This window comes from Typopeltis vanoorti, chromosome 12 (assembly GCF_054136105.1).
Source record: "Typopeltis vanoorti isolate ZY-2024b chromosome 12, IOZ_Tvanoo_1.0, whole genome shotgun sequence".
In the NCBI taxonomy this organism is placed as follows: domain Eukaryota; kingdom Metazoa; phylum Arthropoda; class Arachnida; order Uropygi; family Thelyphonidae; genus Typopeltis; species Typopeltis vanoorti.
The window spans coordinates 122,487,053-122,511,809 of record NC_143560.1 but is presented as its reverse complement, the minus strand read 5'-3'; the positions used below and the strand labels follow the sequence as shown (position 1 = coordinate 122,511,809).

General features: G+C 34.2%; 1 protein-coding gene across 1 annotated transcript in view; it reads right to left on the bottom strand.

Annotated features, from left to right (window-relative positions):
- The window catches only part of LOC150101194 (RING finger protein 11-like), a 52,944-nt gene that overhangs the window by 20,071 nt on the left and 8,116 nt on the right, over window positions 1-24,757 (bottom strand). Inside the window, exon 2 of the mRNA XM_090401117.1 lies at window positions 5,139-5,293. Coding sequence (XP_090257243.1) covers window positions 5,139-5,293 — 155 coding nt within the window. The remainder of the gene's footprint in view (window positions 1-5,138; window positions 5,294-24,757) is intronic.

Genomic DNA, 24,757 nt, shown 5'->3' with positions numbered 1-24,757 from the left:
TGTGTAGTGTCCTGTGCATATGTATGATTTTCTAATGACCTCAATGCAGAGGTCGAAATGTCAAGTATTATTAAAATTTCATGTATATGACCAGTATTTAGAAGACTTATTCCTCTGTAGTTTTTCACAGTTGCACTTATCTCCTTTTTTATATATTGGGATAATAATTGCCTTATTCCAACTTTCTGGGAGTTTTCCTTGTTGCCAGATATTATTATTATTACAGGTATCTCCATGGAGTCAGTAGACTCATCGTGGGAGACCCAAACTAGCAAAACAATATCTGTCATATCTCTTCTTGAATTCATTTACAGACGAAGAGCTCACAACTAAGTCAGGCAATGAATTCCACTCATTCACCACCCTCCAGGCAAAAAACCTTGTTCTGACACCTTTGTTAACCACACTCTTCTTTAATTTCCAGAGATGACCTCTTGTTCTTCCATCACTATCACACAGCTGAAACATTTCCCCTGCATCAATCCTATAAAAACCTTTCAGTAATTTGAATGTTTCTATCATATCCCCTCTTCTTCGCCTATCAACCAATCTCTGCAATCCACAAGCTCTCAATCTATCAATGTAGGGAGCATTTTTTATATCACTCACCAACTTGGTCACTCTTCTCTGAACCCTCTCCACAGCCTCCTCATCTCCAAGGAATCCAGGTGACCAGACCTGAGTACAGTAATCCAAATGTGGAAGTATCAATGCTTTATAAAGGGGAATAATAACCTCTTTATCTCTGGATGTCAGTGTGTTCCTCAACAACCAAGTAATCCTATGTGCAATCTTGGACACTTCAGCAATGTGTCCTCTGAACTTCATCTCCCTATCTACCAATACCCCTAAGTCCCTAGCCTCATCAATCTCTTGGAGTACCTTTCCATCGATGTAGTACACAGCTGGTAATCTTTTAATCCCAAAATGCATGACTTTACACTTTTCCACATTGAACTGACATCCATTATCTTTTGCCCATTTTACCAGCTTATTTAAATCCTCCTGCAAACTTTCAACATCAGCTTGATTTTTTATTGCACTACACAACTTTGCATCATCAGCAAACAACTGAATATCTCCCTTTAAGCCATTTCCTATATCATTTATATACAAATTAAACAACATTGGCCCAAGCATAGAAGCCCTGAGGCACACCACTGTTCACCTGCCTCATTCTGGACTCGGCTCCTCCATACACCACTTTATGGTATCTCTCCCTGAGCCATTCTCCTATCCATATCACCAATTTAATATCCATTCCCATGTGCTCCAATTTGCATAACAGTGTTCTATGGGGTATCCTGTCAAAAGCCTTAGCAAAATCCAGAAGTACCACTGTGTAGCCAGTTCCTTTGTCCAACTCAGATGTTATTCTATTATGAATAGTTAATAGATTGCTAAGGCAGGATCTACCTTTAACAAAACCGTGTTGCCTCTATAGAGTATCATATCCTGATCCACCCATTCTTGAATTTTGTCTTTAACCAACTTTTCCAATACTTTTACCACTACTCCTGAGATGGCGATTGGTCTGTAATTAAATACCACAGTTTTAGAGCCACCCTTATGCAAAGGAACCACTTTGCCTAACTTCCACTCCCTAGGGACCATACCAGAGTTCAAACTTAAATTAAATATCCAAGTAAGAGGGGTTGACAATTCATTTGCACATTCACACAACACCCAAGCTGATATTCCATCTAAGCCTACAGCAGTGTTTGCATTTAAATTTTGCAATATATTTAAAATATTGTTAAATAATTTTAAAAGTCATCATTTGATGAATAGGATGCCTGCATATTTTATAAGTTTTATATTTATTCCATCTTCTCCAGGGGACTTTCCTGATTTACTCTGCTGTATTGCTTGTTGGATTTCTTGTAATGTTATTTCTTCCACTGCATAGTTAGTATAATGCCAGATTTAGATTCATTACTATCTTGCCATAAGTTGTGAAGTCCAGGTTTTCTCTCTGATTATTTCAAGTTTAACTTTTTCTTTTACCTCTTCATTCATATTCCTTAAAATTCTGTACGTGTTTGATCTCTTCACTGTAAGATCTCTTTCCAATTTTGCTATGAAGTTATCTTTTTCTGGCATGCTTTTTTTTTGCTATTGCTCTTTTGTATTTATAATTATTTTTTGCTTATAGTAATTTTATGTTTATCCATTGTTTATATGCTTCTTTCTTGTCTTTCATTATTGCTTGAAGGTTTTCATCCTAGTTTCTTATTCCCTTTCTCCTCTTCCTTTACATTTTTTGTTCTGAGACATTCTGTTGCTCAATTTATTAATATATTTTTTCAATTATTCTATCTCTATATCATCATTTTCTTTTATTTGCTCTAGTATTCCATTTATTCTTTGTGAATAAAGGTAGTTAATACTTCTTTCTAAATCAGTGCTAAGATTTCTCTTAGCACTAATTTGGTTAATATTAAATCATCTTAGGGGTATTCTTAATTTTCCTTATAAGAGACAATGATCATATTCTATTTCTGTACTTCTAAATACCTGCCTATCTAGTATCATATTAGCTTTTTTCGGTACTATTATTAAGAGTTATTATATGTGGAAAAATCCCCAAGTTTGTATCCATTTCTATTGCATGTTGTTTCACCATTTGTTCCCACAATTAATTAATTATACATCTATACCCATGTCTGAACTCTAATAGTGCTTCCCTCCCCACCTACTTCCTATAAGGGAATAAAAGGCATTAGCTGATGAAAAAATAGTAACTGATAATTGGCAATTGCATGTGGCAGATGACAAAGAGATTGTTCAACTAACGAATGTTAATTTTTGCTAAAAAAGCTTTTAATCTGATGTATGCAACATTCAGCTCAATGTAACCTGGAGGGATTAATTCAAGTGTTTGAGGGGTGGGCACTACAGCATTGCATTAATCGAATGTGAATTCAGCAGAGATGCTAAAAGAGTGTTCAGCTGAACTGGCTATATAATTTGAGTCTTAGCGTGGGAGAGATTCTAACTGAAGTGGAAAGAATATATGATAATACCATGGCATAAGCAAGGGCAGTGCAAAGACTGATGTGTCTAATTACTGACTCAGCATTTCTGTAGTGGTGGCAAAGCCTTTCAAAAAGTTAGTGAGAGATTACATACATAAATAGGTTGACAGAGAATCCATACTTTGTAATGAACAGAATAGGTTTACTATAGGAAGGTCATGTTTGAGTAATTTGTCCGCATTTTATAATAACGTCATGGTTGAGTTAGAAAAGGGGAATGATAGCTTTTGAAAGGATCTGACATGAAAAACTGGTGCATAAGTTGGAGGATCAAAATAAATATGAAAACAGAGAAAAATTCATATAAAATACTTATTTAATGCAAAATTTTCCATGTAAGTGTCAGGCATCTTTCCATCAGGATGCGATGATCCTTCAATACAGGACCATAGAAGAACAAATAAACAATAATAGACATTTATGAAAAGTGCAACCTAAGTAGCTAATGTAAGGTAACTAAATACAGTTAATTTCCAAACTTAAAAAGATATATATATATATATATATATATATATATATATATATATATATATAAGTTAGGAAAGATAGCAGATTTTAAACAGTGCTATCTCCACAAAGGGGATAGATGCACATAATCAGATCTGTTAAAGTTAGGACAATGAATGACAGTTTCACACAAAGACATTCTTTGAGGAAATGTCTTTTATAAAGGATTCTTGTCTTGTTCCAATAAACTATGTTTACTGCAGAAGCATGCATATCTGCACTATAAAATATATATAATAAAAGCAGATCTTATAGTTTGTACAAAATAAGATAGATTATTTTTAAATATTATTAAAAATTAAGACCAATTTAAGGGCCCCAAAAAAAATGAGGGAGGGTCACGGATCACTTTGGGTCCGTGACCCTCTCTCACGGGCCATATTTCTCGAGGCAGTTGAGTCCCATCTGCCTCGAGTAACATGGCCCTGCATCTCTGCAAATTATAACATGCTGTTTTGTGCTCTGAAGATGCTGGTTTGAAATCCAGCAAAATATAAGCTAGTTAATAAACATCTTTTTTTATAAATTAGTTCATTTTGTGTTGTTAATACCACTGAAATAAGTTACAAATAATGTTCAACACCTAAGCTTGTCTATTAGATTTCATAATTTTGGGAAGTCATCCTAAGCACACTCCTCATTCCTGTGTTTCATGAATTAATAATTATTTTAATTCTAATAGTTGTAGATGGAGCTATTCACTTGCAGTGAATAGCATATTGTCACATATTTGCATTTTAAGTGTTGTTCTAATTTGTTTATCTCTTTTCATCTGTATGCATTGACAATGGCTTGGAAACCTAGCCAAATATTCTGAAGTATTAAATATTAATTTTTCCATACGTAAGTGCTTTTGTTATTGAATTTTATTAATATACAGTGGAGAGGGTACAAGGAGCATGTTAAAAATGATACCAGAACAGTGGAATGCAGATTACGAGGAATTGAGAATTTGTGGTCTGCAGATGCTAGCAAACAGGTGACAAAGGCCTATAAACTTCTGAAAGGGTTATCCAGGATACCAGTAGATAGAATTTTTCACTTTATGAAGAGTAGAGAAAGTACAAGGCATCCATGGAAGCTGAGAATGAGTGCAGTCAAGAAAGGGATAAGAGACAGATTTTCCTTTCATAGACTGAAATGGCTTGCTTTTGAAGGTTTTGAGTGCAAATAGCGTGAATATATGACGTGGTGAGTGATGTGACCTCCTTTGATTAGTATTTGACTCCTTGAAAGTCTTTTATAATAATAATGTGTCCTATTAATGTAGGATTAAACTAATGTTAATAATAAACCTTTAATGTTTTTGACAGTTTTGTAGAGTTAACCTTAGAATGAATTAAATTCAACATCACAATTTAAAAGCGTATTGTTAATGACGTGTTTTCAGAAGAAATTTATCATCTACATCACTTGTTTTTATAGTTCACTCAGAAATATAACCTGCACATTGAAGAATACAGTGTCAGAATCATCTTTGTATTTAAACTTTATTCAATAAGAAAAATAGTATAAAAATTACTTCTTTGTGTAATTATAAATACATACCAAAATATACTTCAAAGGTACAAAAATATAAAATATGTTACTCACTCTCTATTTTTTTTACTACCATCATATATACCAGTTGGAAGATGCTGAATAAGTCCAATTCTCTGGGCTATTTTTATTTGCTCCTCTTCTGTTAACTGAGAAGCAGGACGACTAACATTTGGAGAAGGATAATAAACTGGTACAGAAACAGTTTCCTAGAGATTGGAAGAAATTATTTTAAATATTCTAAAAGAAACACTAGATTCTAATATGCAGAGTGATCAAAAAGAAGAAGAAAAAAGATACAAATGGAATTAAATGAATAATTAGTAATGCTGACTGCGAGATTGCAGTTTACAGTCTTATTTTGTGTGATTTTGAAATAATACATCCATATACATTAGCAATAATAAATCTTATTATATGCATAAAAATTAAAATAAACAGTGTGCACTCTTGCAGGATTAAAATAAATAAATAGGAAATGACATTATTTATTACTTATTGAGGGCGTTATAGTCTAACCGAACAGGCTGACTAGTGTTTATCTAAAAAGCTTTGTAGTAGTTGTTTTGCACTTACACTTTTATTTGTAGCCTCAGCAGCACAATTGGAAGCGAAAACAGTGGAACATTGCAGCCTTCGATTGGAAAAGACCTGGGTTCGATCCTCGTCATGATGAGGGGAATCCTTATATGGGCTTTTTCAGTTGAAGGTGAGTTAGTTGATCTCATATGGTTGCAGCAGGGTTTTTTCCTACTGGAAACTCTGGTTTTTTCATCCCGCATACAGACAAATGGCCTTCAGATTTACAGACAAAAAAATACTGTTGTTGGTGAGGATGGGCGATAGATGACGTTGATGGTAGTAGTGTCGTAGTTGGAGATTTAAGTAGTAGTGGAGAGGATGAGATGTATTCAGTGAAATAGAGTAGTGTGCCCTCCCATGATGAGTCCTTGCATTCCCTGGAAGTGTCACGTAATAATAATTAATCAATGGAAAGGAATGTTTTTTTACCAACAAATCTTTTTTTTTAAACACCAGTGGATTCTATCCAGAATTGGTGATGATGTTATACAAATTTCCATCATGAACTGTCACAAAATAATAGTTTCATAGTTTTTGTACATTTAGATATACATGAACAATGACTATAGTCAAGTCATTTCAGAACAGCATACTGTGAAGAAAACACATCGATGTTATACTATAGAGCATGTGGTAAGGTAGAATATGAGTAGAATGTAAAATGCATAATAATGTGTAATAAAATGAGTGGAAGATGCCAGTTTTACAAATATGAGTCTGTAGAAATGATATCTTCACAGGCCAGAATGAGATGAATTGGTAATTTATTCTTGTTAATATGGAAAATGTGAATTGTGTTGAAGTTTTGGATGTAACATGTTGCTGAGAGAAATATTTTTTCCCATGGGTCAATGAGTAGTAAATATTATCCATAAAATAACTTCCAAAATTAATCACTAAAGATACAGTGAGTGAAATTTGTTACACCAGTCTGTTCTATAGTAGTTACAATGTACAATAAACAATAATTATCCAGGAAATATTTATTCACATTGCCCAGTTCTGCAACTGCATATGTGCAATGAAGGTATTTTAATTACAAAGTTTTTTTTAAATAAATTAATGAAAAATATTTATATCTTGTTTATGTTAATCATAAGCTATTTTGCATTTATCTGCATAAAATAAGCCAAAAATAAAATGAAAAAAACTGTCATGTTGATACCTATTTATGCAGCCATTAAATGATTATCCATTTGAATTTTAATATATTTCTAAGTCTTAATTTTCACAAAATTAAGCCTTAATTTTGTGAAAATTAAGGCTTAATTTTCTTAATCATCTTTCCACAAAAAGCCTTAATTTTCACAAATCATGGCCATACACTATTTCTTTACTGGAAGCTTGTTAATATTTTAACTTCTCTCCTTATATTTTTTCTGGATTTCAGATCATAAATCACAATGCAATGAAAGTCAGCAGAAATGTAATGCTGCAACTAAAGGTTGAAACATGTTAACAAGATTGTAAAACGTTTTTGTTGATGTAGTGAAGATAGGGATGTTATTTACTAAAGCCCCAATCACCTGGTGGTGGATCTGGCCCAAGCATTAGAAAAGTTAATGCCTAATCATTTCAAGAAGAACCTCCAAAAAATGATTACCTCCTGAAATTAATTAGAAAATTTTGGACAAAAGGAAATATTTGTAACTGTGTGCACAAGTGAAAATGTGGAAGGTGAGTTATAGATAAATTATTGAGGTTAGGTTGCAATATTGTGAAGTAAGTGCTATACATTCAAGGCATTTAATGTCATTTTTGAATCAAAACAAAGATCAGGAGATCCACCAACACAGCTCACACACAAATCATGACCATACACTCTTCTTTACTAGATCATCAATGTCATTACCACGATTTATGGGCAACCTGCCCAATGGTGTCTGATGCCTCCTTCACTATCTTCTTCCACCTTTCTTTGTCCAGTGCACAGTGTCGCAGTTTCTGTAACCACATTTCATACCAGTCCTTTATGTCATCTATCCATTCTCTGTATGGTCTACCTCTTCTGTTTCCATCATCCATAACATCAAACATGAATGTCTTTATCTTCCGATCCTTGCTCATTCTGCAGATATGCAAATAATTGCAACTTCCATTATATAATTTTCTGCATTAAATTCTCCTTTGGTTTATCTTCCAATAGAGCTCTTCATTTGTGATTTTCTATATATTCATCCTATTCTTAGAATCTTCCTGTAACAAGTTCTTTCAAATTTCAAAATTATTTTTCTTAATTCCTTATTTATTACCCATATTTCGAATCCCTACAGTACATTGCTAAAGATGCATGTTTCTAGTACTCTTAATTTTGTTTGCAGGCTGTTCGCTTTACTTTTCCAGATGTTATCCATGGCCTTCATATTTGTTCTTCCCTTTACAATCCTGATCTTTATTTCTTTTTTACAGGCAAATTTTCATATGTCATTTTACTCCCAAAATATGTGAATTGTTCTATATTTTCTATATCAGTTCCATCCACTTGAATCTTTTGTTTAATGTTCTTCTCACTAAATACCATTGTCTTTATTTTTTCCAAGTTCATAAGAAGTCCAAATCTCTTCCCTAACTCATTTAACAGTTTCAGTGTTTTTTGTAGTTCTCTTTCATCTTCTTCAATAATAACAACGTCATCTGCAAATCTCAGATTGTTAATTCTCATCCTGTACTGATATTCCTTTTGCATCTTCCTTAATTTTCTCCATTGCTCTTTCTAAATGTGTGATGAAACTGCTTGGTGATATTGAGTACCCCTGTCCAGTACCTCTGCTTGTTCTAAACCATTTTCCCAAATCCTCACCTATTCTAACTGCTGCCATTGCATTATAAACATTTTTTAATATGGCTATTACTTTTCTGTCAATTCCATAAGATTCTAGCACTCCTAATGTCACTTTCTGGTCAATGCTGTCAAATGCGTTCTGAAAAGCAAGTATATATGTTTTTGTTTTTTCTCCTAGCTTTCTCAGCTACTAACTGCATTGTCAAAATCTGTTGAACTGTACTTCTATCTTTCCTAAATCCTGCTTGCTCGTCTGCAAGGTATGCTTCCAATTGTGTTCTCAATCTTTCTGTCAATATCATCACATTCTATAACTTTTACATTCTAGCTTATTTCAATCAATGCAATACTGAGAAGGATGCTGACCCAGAGATAAAAGAGTTATCATTCCGTTGTATAAGGCCCTGATCAGACCACACTTAGACTAATGTTCTCAGATTTGGTCCTCAGGATTTGAAGGGGATAAATTAACTGTGAAAAGGGTACAGAGGCAGATAACAAATATGGTTTCAGGATTGTACAATGTTAGTTATGAGGATCAGCTGAGGGAATGTGGACTGCAGAGTTTGGTGGATAGAAGAAGGAGAGGTGATATCATTGAGACTTTTAAACTGTTGAGAGGTGGTTACAGGGTTGACACTGGGGAGTTCTTTCGCTTGGTTGAACAGCAGGAAGGAGTGATGACAAGAGGCCATCCCTGGAAGTTACGAAAGGAAACTGTTTGCAAGAGGGTGAGGAGTGGTTTCTTTGCATGGAGGGTGGTTGAACCATGGAATGCATTGCCTGATGGAGTGGTGAGAGCAAGAACGGTCAATGAGTTTAAGGAGTGGTATGATAGACTTTGTGTTTCTCAGGGGGGACCTCCCCTCGACGAGTCTTGATAGACTTTGTGTTTCTAGGAAGGACATCCCACGATGAGTCGTTTGACTCCACGGAGGCCTGAATAATAATAATAATAATAATTATTATTATTTCCTTGTATGATGTCACTAATATTGATTTCATCTACTCCTCTGGCATTTTCCCTTTGTTCCATACCATATTACATAGTTGGTGCATTTCTGTAACTATACTTTTGCCACCAAATTTAATAATTTCTCCAGTGATGTTATCATTACCAAGACTCTTGTTATGTTTTAGTTGTTCTATTGCTTTTTCTACCTCTCCTCTTAAAATGTCTATGTCATCCTCATTACTTGGTAGTGATATCTGCTTCAATTATTCAATCAGATGGCAAAGTGATGTTGCCGAAATATCGGAAATATTTATTAAAGTGTAATTTAATTTATATTCTTATATACATTGTAAATTCCTTAAGTGACTTAGTAATCCATAACCAACGTATAAGCTTGTCTACGAGAATTCTTCAATCAGTTTCCCAATTCCATCTAAATCCAGTTTGTCTTCATATAGCTATCTTGTCTACCGCTGTACAATTTTATCTTTATTCATTCATACTTTGCCCTTTTCATCTTTAATTGTGATCTGTTTTGGTTGCCACTTTCTATTAATGTTTCTAATCATTTTGTACATCTCCATAGTTTTGTGCTCTCCATAGTGCTGTTCTATATTATTGCATTAAGCGTCTAACCATTTCATCTTATTCATTCTGACTGCTTTTTTCACCTCATTACACTTTCTTCTATATTGCTTCTCTGTTTGTTCTGATGTATCCCTTCTTACCTTCAACATTCTCTTTCCCTGTACTAACTTCAGAGTTTCCTGTCTAATCCACTTCTTCCTGATCTTTTCTTCTGGTACTTTCTTCAACTGCGTCTTCTAACACCTTCATTACTCCTTTCACTCTTAGATTCAAATTTTTTTCTTTTTCCACACTTTTTAGTTTCTTCTCTAACACTGTTCTGTACCTTCTTCCTATTTCTGCTTCACTTATTCTTGCTGTATCTCTTCATTTCTGATGGCTGGATTTATATATTTTTTTAAAATTTCAACTTGATGTTTGCAATCACTAAGCTATGATCTGAATCTATATCTGCACCTTGAAAAGTTCGACACTGTTGTACTGATGATATCCATTTTCTTTTAATCGTAATCATTTCGATCATGTTCTTGGTTTTCCCATCATTTAATCACCACATCCATTTTCTACACTCCTTTTGTTGGAATCTTGTGTTACAGATCATCGTCTCGTGGTCCATAGCAAATTCTAACAATTTTTCACCTTATTTGTTTCTTTCTCCAAAACCATATTTTCCTGTGACGCTTTTCCAACCACCATTTTCTATTCCAATTTTGGCATTCCAGTCTCCTTCAATAATTAGTATATCTTTTTTTTTTTTGTATTGTTTCTATTGTGTGGGTGCATATATCTGGACCATTGATATGTTAAATGGTTTTGCTTGAAATCTTGCTACCATGATTTGTTCATTGACTATGTAGCCTAACAGTGCCTGTCTAGCTCTTTTGTTAAGAAGGAAGCCAACTCCTGCTTCATGCTTAGTGTCATGCCCTGACCATATGCCTTTGCATCCATTTATCTCTCCTGAATGTCCATTGCATCTCTGCCAGTCCTAGTATATCACATCGATATCTCTTCATTTCCTCACAAAGTAATTCTAGTTTTCCTGACATCCAATTGCCTGTACATTCCATGTCACTACTGATAATAGTTCTGTCTTTACTAGATGTTATATTTTAACTATGTTTTATACTCAAATGCTGGGGCGGCTCGTGCATAGGCACTGCGGAAGTGCAGCACCCCCAATTTTTCTCAATATATAAATATATTTATTAATATTTGCTTGTAATATTTAATTTTATCATCAACAATCCTATACAATTCTCTTACTTTGTATAAAAAATAATAAAAATCCATCTTGTAGCACTTAGGAGGGTGAAGGACACTAGCAGCACTGTGTTTACCACACAGTGTCATATTGCTACGTGCGCAAGCATATGCACATCATAATGAAATGCGAGCAATTAGTGTAATGTGGCACTGTCCTTTGCGCAGTTCCACTGTTGTTTATATGCAGTTTGTGCCAGCAGTAGAGTGTTCGTAGTGTTTAGCATGTTTACTCCGTCTCTTTAAATATTACAATAAGACATTACAATTAAAGGATTTAATTGTAATGTCCAAAAATTGTAAATCCATTCCTTTAATTACAATTAAAGGAATGGATTTTATTTTTAATTAATTTTGAATTATACTAAACTGTATAATTTTATCAATAAACAATATTTTTTCACGTTTAATTTTTTAAAAAATTTTTACCATAATTTTGATATTTTATTCAAACACATATATACTGTACTTATGGTGTGTATGTATCTTTTGAAAGTTGCAGCACCCCCACGATTTCAAGCCACGAGCCGCCATTGCTCAAATGGGAAATGGGACTATGCTAGAATATGGTTTTGATATTTTAGTACAACATTGGGATGTTATCTGTAGTTAGCAAAGAAAGATTACTGAGATACATTAACTTTTATCTAATGTTCAAACTCTGTCATCAATGAACTACTAGCAATTTTTAACTTCTCAGATTTTGAAAAATAACATGTCATGATGCAGATCTTCACTTTTCTATAAACAGATATGGTTTAGGGAAAAGTGAAATAATTATGATATCTATCATATCATAAACTATCTGTTTATGATATGATAGATAATCATATTTAAAATTCAATGGACAAGACAGAAAAATAACTTGAATGCTGAAAAGCACTGACAATAATGATAAGGTTATTGCTCCCCTTTATAAGGCTTTAATATGCCCACATCTGGACTACTGTGCTCATATTTATCACATCAATATCTCTTCATTTCCTCACAAAGTAATTCTAGTTTTCCTGACATCCAATTGCCTGTACATATGGGGATAACAAAATGAGGGGATTCAGTCTCAATCTCACATCATTCAGGACCAATCACACATCCTGATTACTCTCTTGAGTAATCAAGATATGAGATTGGGTCACTGCCAAGGAGTCTACACAAACCACCAACCACACACAATTGCATTAAATGTCATCAACACAGAACAGCATAAACCTATCAACAAGATGCGATCTACTGCCCACCAATAGTATTTTTTGTCTGTAAATTGTGTGTTTTTTTGGCTAATTTACCAGTGTGGACTGTTAATTATATGTTTACTCAGTAACTGTGGAAGCTGAGTAAACACATAGATAGCAGGATGAGGCCTATATGTTTTGCTTGGAGAGTGAAATGTATTTAAGGAAATATATGGGCATTGTGTGAATAATGGTATGTATGAGCCTTCCATGGTGAATCTAGACACCCCACAGAAATGCTTAACTACTACTGCTAATAACAGCAGTAAAGAAATCTCATCATCAAATTCCTGACATGTACCCTCAAGTGGTGTACAGGATATGATAGTACTTCATGAAAACTTTACCTCATTGCTAACTTCCTATCTACAATTTTCCTCCAAATCAGTCTATTACTTATCAAGACCCCAACATTATCAGCTCTTATATTTCTATCGTATAAGGCACTTTGTACCCTATCAATCCACCTATATCTTGCTTTGCCTGTGGGTCATTTTCCTTTTAACCTGGCAGATAATACTTGTTTTGCTAATCTTTCCTCGCCCATTCTGTTCAAATGACCATACCACCTGAGATTAGCTCTGCTAATGCATTCCTGGATGCTGACAATGTCAAGTTCTTTCCTAATATCCTTGTTTTTAATATAATATTGCCATTGATGCCATCTGTTCTCACCTCTAATCTTTCTCAGGACTCTCATATCTGTAGTCTCTAGTCTTTGGTCAAGTGTTTTACTTCTGACCCAGCTCAGAGATCCATAAGTTAAAACTGATTTGAAGACTGTCTTGTATACAGCTAATTTAGTGTTCCGACTAATTTCTCTCTTATTCCATATGAATTTATTCAATTGACTTCCTGCAATACCAGCTTTGTTGATTACGTTGTCTATTTCCATATTTAATTTACCATCTTCAGTAAAAATCGTGCCTAAGTAGCTGAAATGTTTTACTTGTTCCACAGGTTCTCCGTTCACAACGCAGTTGACATTTTCAATGATTCTACCTATTTTCATTGTCTTTGTCTTTTTATTGCTGACCTTCATACCACATCTATTACAACAGTTATTCAATTTAGTCAGGGAATCTTCCAAACTTATAGCGGATTTATTTAGAAGTATAACATCATCCGCATAAAGCAAAGAGCTGACATTAACATCTCCAATTCTGATATCATGTTTAATACCACTTTCCTTCATTACGTGATCCATATAGATAATGAATAAGAGAGGGGATAATGCACATCCCTGTCTCACACCAGATTTAACATTAAACCATCTTCCTCTACTTTCTTTAATTCTTAACTGCTGACTTACAACTCAAATAAAGACTAAGTATTGCTTGATATAATACCCCATTGACACCATATAACTGTAGCGTATTGAATTGTTTTTCTCTCCTGGCACCATGTCATATGCCTTTTCCAGATCGACAAAACTTAAATACAAGTTTCAGTAAGGAAATACCGTAAGTAGACATATTACTAACTATTATAATAACGGAATTAACTCACATCAATTATTCTTTATTCGTAGAATTTTCATCTGAGTATCACAGGCATCATCAGTACAGGTACAAGGCTAATTAAACAACTGTTATATTCACAAAGCACCACCTAAGTAGCTAAGGTTAAATTTCTTAAATTTATTTAAATTATTATTATTATTTATTTATTTGTTTTTTTTATTTTAATTTTTTAAATTTAATTATTCAATTATTCAGAAATGAGAGTAATGAGAAAGATTAGAGGCGTGAACAGATGGCATCAATGGCCATATCATATTAAAAACAAGTATATTAGGAAAGAACTTGACATTGTCAGCATCCAGGAATGCGTCAGTAGAGCTAAGCTCAGGTGGTATGGTCACTTAAACAGAATGGGCGAGGAAAGATTAGCAAAACAAGTGTTCTCTGCCAGGTTGGCAGGAAAACGACCCAGAGGAAGACCAAGATAGAGGTGGATTGATACGGTACAAAGTGCCTTAGACCAGTGCTTCCCAAACTGCTGGATGTCAGGGCCCCATTTGCAAAAATTAAAATATTCCACGGCCCCCCTCAGAAAAAAATCATAATAGAGAGATATATTATTATAATATTTATTGTATTTATATTCAATACAAAACACACACAACGAATATTGCAAAAATCAAATGCATATATTACATTTTTTGCCTCTTACTGTTTGGTTCTGAAGATGATGCAGGCTGTTCTGGTAAAATATGAAATACTGTCCTTTTTTTTTTTTTTTTGAGTCTGTTTCTGCTTCTTCTGATTGTTCGCGGGATTTTTTTTTATATTTTTTATCAGCCACTTATCCATCTCAGGGTTAAATTTTTTAACGTAGAATAGATCAAATAATATCACCACTTACCAATACTGGCACACCACAGACTGATAACATGAAATTAGTGAATATTACTTGAATAAGGGAATCCCCGGACCAGGAACATTTTTCTCTTTTTGCGACTTTTCTCCCTTTACGGTAATTAAGCCTAACGCGAAACAGACAGCAAAGGCAGATTATTAAAATGTGCATATGATTGGTGCGGTATTAACAAAAGATCGTGCAACCGAAAGATAAAAGCACAGCTGACAATTGAGTTGAAATGCTAACTCTCTTCAACCGAATTCCATATGTGAAACTGTCATAACATTCATTATATATATATATTACTTAGTTTTAACACTTTTACGAATTTTAACACATTCGGTTGAATTTTATTGCTACCTTGGGAAATCGAACTCGCACACATCCAATTAATAACAATAGTTTTTAGTTAGATACTGTGTTTGCCCATGCAACATATGGTTTTGTTTCAGTCTATACAGCAGTTTCTGTATGAGGGGACATGTGATTCATTAATTAGTGTGTTTTTATTCCAGTTGTCTCTAATTGCACTATTTGTTGAGAAATATATTACACAGACTCCTCATACCTTATTCACTGGCATAATAAAAGTACTTGTTTTTATTGCCTCTGCAGTATAGTGGCTGTTAGGGAGGGCATGTTGTTTACCACTGCAAGCGAGTTACTATCTCCCCACATGAACTTGTTTCAGCTCTTCTTCATGTGTGAAGTATATGCAAAACTTTTATTGGTAACAGAAAACCAGCTCGGATGACAGTGATAATATAAAATGAGTTTTGATATGTATATAAAGTCAATATCAACAGTCCTTGATTACGAACGCCTGATGAAAGGGACAGGAAGATTTGGAGCTTCCCTGGAGAGCATTCGAATTAAATACAATTAATCACTACTTTGAAATGAAACATATGAATAAGCAATATTTACTAATATTCATTAAGCGCTGAAATATGCAGGAAGCAAAGTTTGTGAACCAACACCCATGTGTGAATTTTTCCATTAAAATATATAAAATAACAAAAAATAAATAATAAATAATAAAAGTTAAATACGTTTCTTTTAAAATAAAAAAAATCTACTTAGTCTTAAAACATTTTAAATTTGTTTTCATTATTTCACGCTCCCCCCCCCCCAACAAAACCTACGACCCACAATTTGGGAAGCACTGCCTTAGTCCATAGAAATATAAGATCTGATAACGTTGGGGTCTTGACAAGTAACAGACTGATTTGGAAGAAAATTGTAGATAGGAAGTTAGTAATGATGTAAATTTTTCATGTAGTACTATCAAATCCTTTACACCCCTTGAAGGTACATGTCAGGAATTTGATGATGATGATATTTTTTTAATGGCAAACTTTATCATTGTGAAAGGTTCATTCAACCAACAATATATTTATCATATCGAACCTTATGATCCTTAATTATGCCTGCATTTACAACATGTTTTGGTTATGCGTTCTATTCATCAATAACTCTCAATGTGGAAAATAAATAAATAAATATATATTTTTAATCATTTACTAACTGGAGCTATTCTTAAGGTTAAAATAACATGAAATATTTTTTCAGCACTAGTAAACGGAATAAAACAGAGGAAAGAAGAAAATATGAGGGTGAATTAAAAGTTGAAAAAAATCAGCTGAAAGAGAATGAAAATTTCCATAGCACAATTGGAAGAACAACAGTACGCTGCACCCTTCAATTGGAAAAGGCCTAAGTTGAGGAATCTTTATATGGTTTTTTTCAATTGAAGGCGAGTTAGCCGATCTCATCCAGGGTTAGTAGGATTTTTCTCTCCCCGAAACTCGCGTTTTTCATCCTGCATAGAAATGAATTGGCCTTGTGAACACACACAATTTACAAAAAAAATACTAGTGGTCATGGTGGACAATAGATGGCACTGGTGTGGGTGATGAGGTGTGGCAGTTCGCTGTAGTTGGTGGATTAAATGGTTGAGATGGAGGGTTGTAGAGTAGGTTCCCTCCATCCCAAGAAGTCGGACTCCTTGGAGGTGTCACATAATAATAATAATAAATAATGAAAACATCTGGAATCATATCTAAGACAGGAACAGCAGAAACTTCATTGGGATTCAAAGTAAAATACAACAAAAAAAAAAGTTCAATGAAAACTGAAATGGCAGTAAAGAAAGAGAAAAAAATAATAATTGGCTAAATAATCCATGTGATGTTCATGCTACTGAAATATACAAAATTTACATAAATTACATAATAAACAATAAACAGAAACAAAAAAAAAACTAAAGAAACTTTTCCTATGAAATTAAATACCAAAAACACAGGTCATATATGAAAATAAACAAGTGGAGAGACTGCTTTAATTAACTTCTAAATTTGGAACCTGGTGAAACCAGGTTCCAAATTTAGAAGATAGAACTGGAAAGTTAAGAGGAGGCCTATATCCAGCAGTAGATGGAAAGAGGCTAAAGAGAAAGAATCTAGAAATGAGCATCACTGAAGTTGGAACCATAACCAAATTATATTTGTGGAGTGAATCTGATTAGTTTTGAAAAATTTTGCATTTTCTGCAATATATTTCTCTCTGCTTGATTCTTCATGGTTGCTGTTTGAGTGAAAACCGAGAGGGATATGAGATATCAAATAACAGATTCTTTGCTTAATCATGCAGATGCAAAATTTTATCCAGCTCCTTTGCTCCTACATTCCACTACTGGTACTCTCTCATGGCACATCTATTAGAATATTAGCAAAAAATTATTTGCTGGATGACCTAAAGGAAGTTACTTAAGGAATTATCATTACTGTTAGGCTCAGTCCACTAATAGTGGTTGCTCTGCAGAATAAATATTTTAAAGCCTCAAAAAGAAGTTGGGTCTCTCCATGATGTCTAATATAATTTTGAGAGCACTACTCATATGGAATGGAAGAAGAAATGAGGAAAAAGTAAAGCAGGATTCCAGAGAAAACTGAAGTCCAAAAGTAGTTTTGGTCATTCACATAGGCAAAGATGTGGTATTCCACTGAGTTATGAAGCACTACCACCGAATAAAGTCTGTTCTCTACCTGACATTCCAGTTCACCCCAAAAGATGTTCTTTTGAGTTGAGGGTTTAGTTGCACCTGCAACATACAAAGTGATTACCTAGGTGGTTAAAGCCACATGAGGACTTCTATGAGGAAAAGGTATATGGAACTACAAGGCTATTGATTATGAGAAGCTCAGGAGACAGCTTGAAGCTGTAGCATGAATTGAGGAGTTGGACAGGAAGGAGATCAATGCTGCCTGGGTGATATTCAACAACTATCTGGTAGAAGTAATGTCTAAATGTATTCCAAGGATCAGATGGCTAAATAAGGAATGTGTGAAATGGATGAATGAAGAGATTAAACATGCAATAGAAAAAAAAAAAAAAGCATTATGGAGGCAACATAAGATGAGTGGTAACAATTCCATGAGGAGTATGAAGAACATGCAAAAAGGATGATTTGGTTGATAAGGGTAGCAAAAGTGCAGTATGAGCAGCAGTTCACTAATGAAGCCAAAAGAGTTCTTTCGATAAGTAGCCAGCAAAAAAAAAAGATTATGGCAGGATGCCACTAACTGGAGAAAATGGTATTAGGACAACTGCCATAGAGCATATAATTGAGATATTTCATGAGCAGTTCACAAAAGCCTTTCATCCTTGTGAATGTAACATCATAGAGAGTTTGAAAGTAGTGGAGATGAGGAGAGACTGAATGTGAACAAGAGGAGCAAACTTAATAAGGCTGTGGGACTTGATGATATCACCATCATCATTTATTTATAATTTTTTTTTAAATTATAAATAGGGAAACAAATCAAAACAAATTAGTCTATGTACACTGAGATTGGACTTGTACGTTCTTATGATGTGAAGGAAAGCTAGGCTTCTCTGTCATATACTAATTGACAGATCTCTAATGCAGAGCGTTGAGAGGAAACAGGGAGAATGTTGCTGATGTATTTTCAATATTGAGTTTGGGATAGTCTCTTTTTCTGTCTGTAGGGGCATAAAGGACCAGAGCATCAAAAAATGCAGAGGGTGGGTATCTGAGTTGGTTGTTTTCAACAGTGCTGATTAGAGGATCTTGCTGGATTTCTTCTAATATAGTAGAGTTGGGAATGTGGTCTTGCCAGTAGTTGTCCTGGATATTTCTTAAACAAGTAGTTCCAAAGCTGTTTATAGTATTGGTTGCTGCTTTTGTAGAGATGTTCAAGGTCTGGGAGCCATATACAAAGACAGACTGGCTGGTGCACTTGTAAAGATGAATCTTCGTCTCCTTTGAGATGAGGCTCAACTTCCATATTTTTTAAGACATCTATGGAACTGGAGTGTTTTTTGTTTTCTTATCTTAATATCTGTTAAAGAATCTGAAATGTGTGATCCTAGGTATACAAAGTCTTCTACTTCATCAAGATAATCATTTTGATTTATATAAATGTGCCTATTATCTGATTTTTTAACATCTTTGTTTTTTGAGAGTTTATTTTTAATCTAAATATTTCTGCAGTTCTCCTAAGGCTGTTGAAGTAGTTTTGGGCATCTATGATGTTAGAGTCAATGAAGACTATACCATCTGAAAAGCTAAGGTCTACAAGGCACATCCGTGTACATGGGACTTAGATGAGAATTCCAGATATAACTTGAATCGAATTAAAAATATAGTCAATCACTATGATGAATAGCTATGGGGCCCAGAGTATCTCCCAGTAGGACTCCTGTGGTGATGGGAAAACTATCCGTTTTGTTTCCATTAACTAGTACTGATAGTACTGATGTAGCTTGATAACCCTGGTAGGATGCGTTGATTGCCCTGATAATTTTTGGTGGAATGCCATAAAGTTTGAGTGTTTCCCAAAGTCGTCCCTTATCAACAGAATCAAATGCTTTGGTAAAGTCAATAAAGTTCAAAAGCAATGATAAGTTCTTGTCCTTTGAACCCTCTATTTGTTTTCTGATACACCGAATGTGTTCTAGAGTACCACCACATTTTTTGAGGAATCCAGCCTGGTTTGTATGAAGTAATGGAGTTATATGTGGTTCAAATCTATTTAGTATCATTCTATTGTAAATTTTTAGTGGGGTAGATAAGAGTGTGATTCCTCTGTAGTTTTCAGGTCTGTTCAGGTTACCCTTTTTTGGAATTGGATTTATCAGACCTTCTTTCCACTGTTCAGGAACTTACCTGGAGGAAAGTGCTAAATTTTATATATATATGTAAGAGTTGTTCTTTGATGTCTGTTGAGCAGTGCATTAAAGCCTCAACTGTGATACTGTCTACTTCTGGTGTTTTTCCTGCTTTTTGTTGTTGAAGAGCCATTGTGAACTCCTGCATGGTGAAATCGTCGCAGATATGTTAAAAGTTTCCGGTATTATAGTTTCCAACACAAAATCAATGTTTCGGGTTGGTGTGTTTAACAGAGTTTGGAAGTATAACTTCCACTCATAAGGTCTTTGATCTTGTTTTCAAACAAGTTTCCATCTTTTTTTTTTTTTTTTTGATTCTCAATACTCTAGGTTTTCTTTCTGCTGTGTTCAGGGATTTGGCTATTTTGTAAGCATTTCTTATTTTGTGCAATTTTTGACAGTTTTCTAGCTCTTGGCAGAGATTCTGGATGTAGGCTTCTTTATCTTTTGAGAGGGCTTCATATACGCTTAGTTCATTTTTATATTTAAAGGAATCTTGGGTTCTTACTTAAGTTCTTTGAGTTCTATTTTATTGCGCTTGTCAATCAGAGTTTGTTTCTTTGGTTACCGAGTCTTTATCTACACTTTTTGTGTTTGATAAAGTGTGTTTATGTTTGACATATTTGTTTATCATGAATCTTACATTGGGTCAAGTTCCAAATGAGTGGAAGGAAAGTAGGATTGTACTGCTTCATAAGGTAGGTAACAAAACTCAGCATCAAATTATTGATGGACAGCACAGATTTGCTAAAGGGAGGTCATATTTTATGACAGTTGCGTTGAATGAGGAAGTGGATACACAGTAGTATGCTTATATTTTGCAAAGGCTTTTGATAGATATCAACATAAGTTGATAGTCAAACTAGAGTGGATGGGGCTAGATATTATAAAGCCACAATAGCCTTATAAGAAAACTTGAATAGACAGTGAATGGGAAGATGAGTGGGAATGTCAGGTCAATGTTGCAAAACGTAAGGTTTTCAAATTTGGAAAACAAAGATGGGATGTAGAGTTTACATTGGGTCAGAATATATTGTCAGAGGTGGAAGAAATAAGAGATCCTAGGTGTGGATAAAGATCTAAAATTTAGAGGAAATGTTGCCAAAATTGTGAGGACTACACAATGAATTCTCATAATGATGAGGAAGACACTGACTTGTAGAAGTAAGAAGATTTTGGTTCCATTGTACAAGGCCTTGATTAGGTCACATATGCACTATTGAATGTGTTTAAGGCATGATGGTATGATAATGGACCTCATAGATGAGTCTTTGACTCATTAGGGTCTTAGGATAATAATAATATTATATGCCATGTCGGCTTGTCATGTTTAGAGACATGGATCAGTTTCATAAAACAGTGTATTGTAACTGTTTCACATAAGCAGCCCATTCGTTCTTTATCCAGCAGTATTTCGTAACCATCAAGATTCATTCTTCAAGGTCCTACAAAAGGTTCAAGGGCCATACAGAAGAAAGAACTCAAGATCATTATACCTCTTCAACATGCTTCAGTTAGGAATAATACACTCATGTATAAGAGGATTTCTCACAAACCTCACCTCACCTTTCAAATTAGAAAAGGGTGAAACATAATTTAATGCTTCATAAAACGAGCTACAATGTTCTTTATGTAAGTGTTTTCCATGCTGTTGATGGCTATGGTCAATATGCTTATGTGCAGGTGTCCAGCCATAGAAACAGATTGAAAAGCTCTTTATATTATGGTCTAATATTAATGTGACTCAAGTTAAAAGCACAACAGCAAGATTGTCTCGTTGATTGTTTTCATGCCACAATGCTAAGATCTCCATACCGATCTTATGCTTGTTTGTTAGTTTACTATGCATTTCTTGGTTGAAGTGGTAGACCATGCATTTTTGCATGCAGTTGATTCTGGGTGGTGCAGTCCTCTTTCAAAGTCCCCATTCTTTTCTGTGTACCAGCGACAGGACAGTGATGTTGAGAATAATTAAAATTTCTTTATCTGGTATGGATGTTTCGATGTTCATTACCATTCGTGTTGAAGTTTAATAGAGAAAAACACACCAGAGATGGAGAAATTTAGTTGATTATTACCTAATTATTTATTAATTATTATCTGAGCATGAAATGCAAGTTCTTACAGTCCTAACTGCCATCTATGGGTAGAATCTTGTTGAAGATGTCAATGTAGTGGTTTCCCAGATTTCTTGTAAAATGAGGCAGCCGAATTTGTTGAAATTTGAAGAATGTTGTAGTGCTGTGGTAGATTCTAGAAATAATCTCTTTGATTTATATCCACTTCTGTATAAAAGGGGGGGGGGGGGTTCGTCTTATTGGATGTGGTGATCTATATCCATGGCATGGTCCATTATACCAGAGCAGCTGGAGTGTGAGTAATGGACATAATTTTTGTTTTCTTCCAGATGAATATTAGCTGTTCTTCCTTTTGCAGGAGCAAGGGATTCTGTAGACCTTAGGATGGTCTAGATCAGGGTTTCCCAAACTGTGTTCCGCGAGTTCTCCTGGAATTTGTCATTTTAGTTTTCTAAGCATTTTTCATGGATAAATATTTTATAGTGGAAATATTCTGAGGAGAATAATATTCGTGAATATGTCGAAAAGCTCAGACCTAGCATGCCTAATAACATCTGTGTAGCAAATGTTAGTGACCAAGCCGTGTATTTTTAAAAGTGGAAGTATTCATGAATTATCATTAATTTTCACACATCGAAACCTTTCAACATTTGGGAAAGGGAATACCACTGTTTATGACCAGTCATAAAAATTGCCTGCAAGCGGATTATAACAATGGGCAGCGTATCCCCCTGTTCTCAAAATTGAAGGAAATGACATCTGTGTAGCAAATATCAGTGACTAAGCGGCATATTTTTAAACATGGAAATATTCGAGAATTATCGTTAATTTTCACACATCGAAAACTTTCAACAATCGGGAAAGAGAATACTGCTGTTTATGACCAATCAAAAAATCATAATTTTTCTGAAATTGAAAATCAAGGTAGTCTGTATCCGGTTCTCAAATCTAATAATACTAAATACTTTCTTCGCAAGTTTGTATCGTAGGGTGAAAGTTTCGAAACCGTAGTGCTATGATTTTTTAAAAGTGATAGGCCTGCAGATTTAAATTTTAATATGAATAAGAGACAAGGGACTTCGTTTAATTTTGGTATTAAGAAATCTCTTATTGAAGGTGTTTGTGATGCAACAGATAGCAAGTCATCCACTACCAGTCTACAAAGCAATCTCTGGGATGTACAAAAGGAGGGGAAAACTACCAGCAAACAGGAGAAAAAAGTCTGCATTCACTTGTAAGTACTTAATATTATAAATATTTGGTGATCAAAATGGGATATGTCAATGAAAAGCACAAATTAATTTAACGATGTTTATGTTTAATTAATTATTAATTAATGATCAATTAATACAAATCAGCTAAATTAACAAGTAATTATTAATTAATACATTACAAAATAACCAAGGTGTTCCATGAAAATTTCAGGATTTGTGAAGGTTTTTACAGAGCATAAGGGTAGCTAATATTTGGTACAAGGAGGTCTGTATGTCAAAACTTTTTTGAATGTGAAAATGAAATTATTTTATAAGGTAACCTTATAGATTTTTTGTTCTGGATTTTTTTCCTTTTTTTTTGGGGGGGGGGGGGAGAAGAAGTGGGTGGATAGAGTTCTGTTGGTATTGTGAAGGGAAATTGTTTTTGTAAACCAGTGGCCAAAAAGTGCCCTGGATGTGATCAATTTCAATGGACAGGCTAATGTGGTTGGAGAAGATAGTTGCTCTATTTGCTAAGGTTCTGCTAACAACATACTGCTAAGAGACAGGTGATATGATAGCTGATGAATGTACCTTCTGATACAGGCAAGTTTTCTATAGAGAGAAAAGGATAAGAATTTGCTGAGGGTAGTTGGATGGCAAGAGTGTCAATGAAGTGCAGACTGTTATTGTTGTCCTTTTCAACATGCCCTTCAATATGCCATAGCACTTAAAAATTCTTGGCTTAATAATCTAATTGGCTAAATAAATTTAGTCAATATCTTTAGATGTGTGTTTTTTTCACTAAACATCAACTTGAGAGATTTTTGTATTTTTGTATTTTTTCGATAAAATCTTAAAGAAATCGAATATATCTATTCGATTTCTTTAAGATTTTAAAGAAATCGGATAGGATTAGGATGATACAGGATTCTTCTTTTTTCTATAGTTAACAATAAGACCATTAAATATCAGGAAATCCAGTTTATTCTAGGTGGTATGAACTTGCACTGGGAAACCAATAGATCTGCTGATATGACAAAGCCAGATTACTTGTTTTTCTTTGAATCTTTGTTATGGTGTTATGCTTTAGAGTGGTAAAAGAACAGACTCTTCGTCTTACTTCAAAATTTGTGACAATCAGTATATGAGATCTTTTAGAGTTGCCTACAGCACCTCATTTCAAATGCCAACAACCTCTTTTTATCTTCTTTTAGGAAGGTCAAAGTTTCACTTCTATACATAGTAGAACTTGATTTAACTAGTGTGTCAATACGGCTTAATCTATTTATAATTGTAAGCTTGTTATCTGTCCATAATGGTTTTGGTTTTTGGAGTGCTGTTGTTTTTGTAATTTTTGTTCTAAAATCCTGCCTTGATCTTCCATCTTTATTATATCTAATGCAAATATCTATATGCTGATATTTGTCATAGTCTTTGATT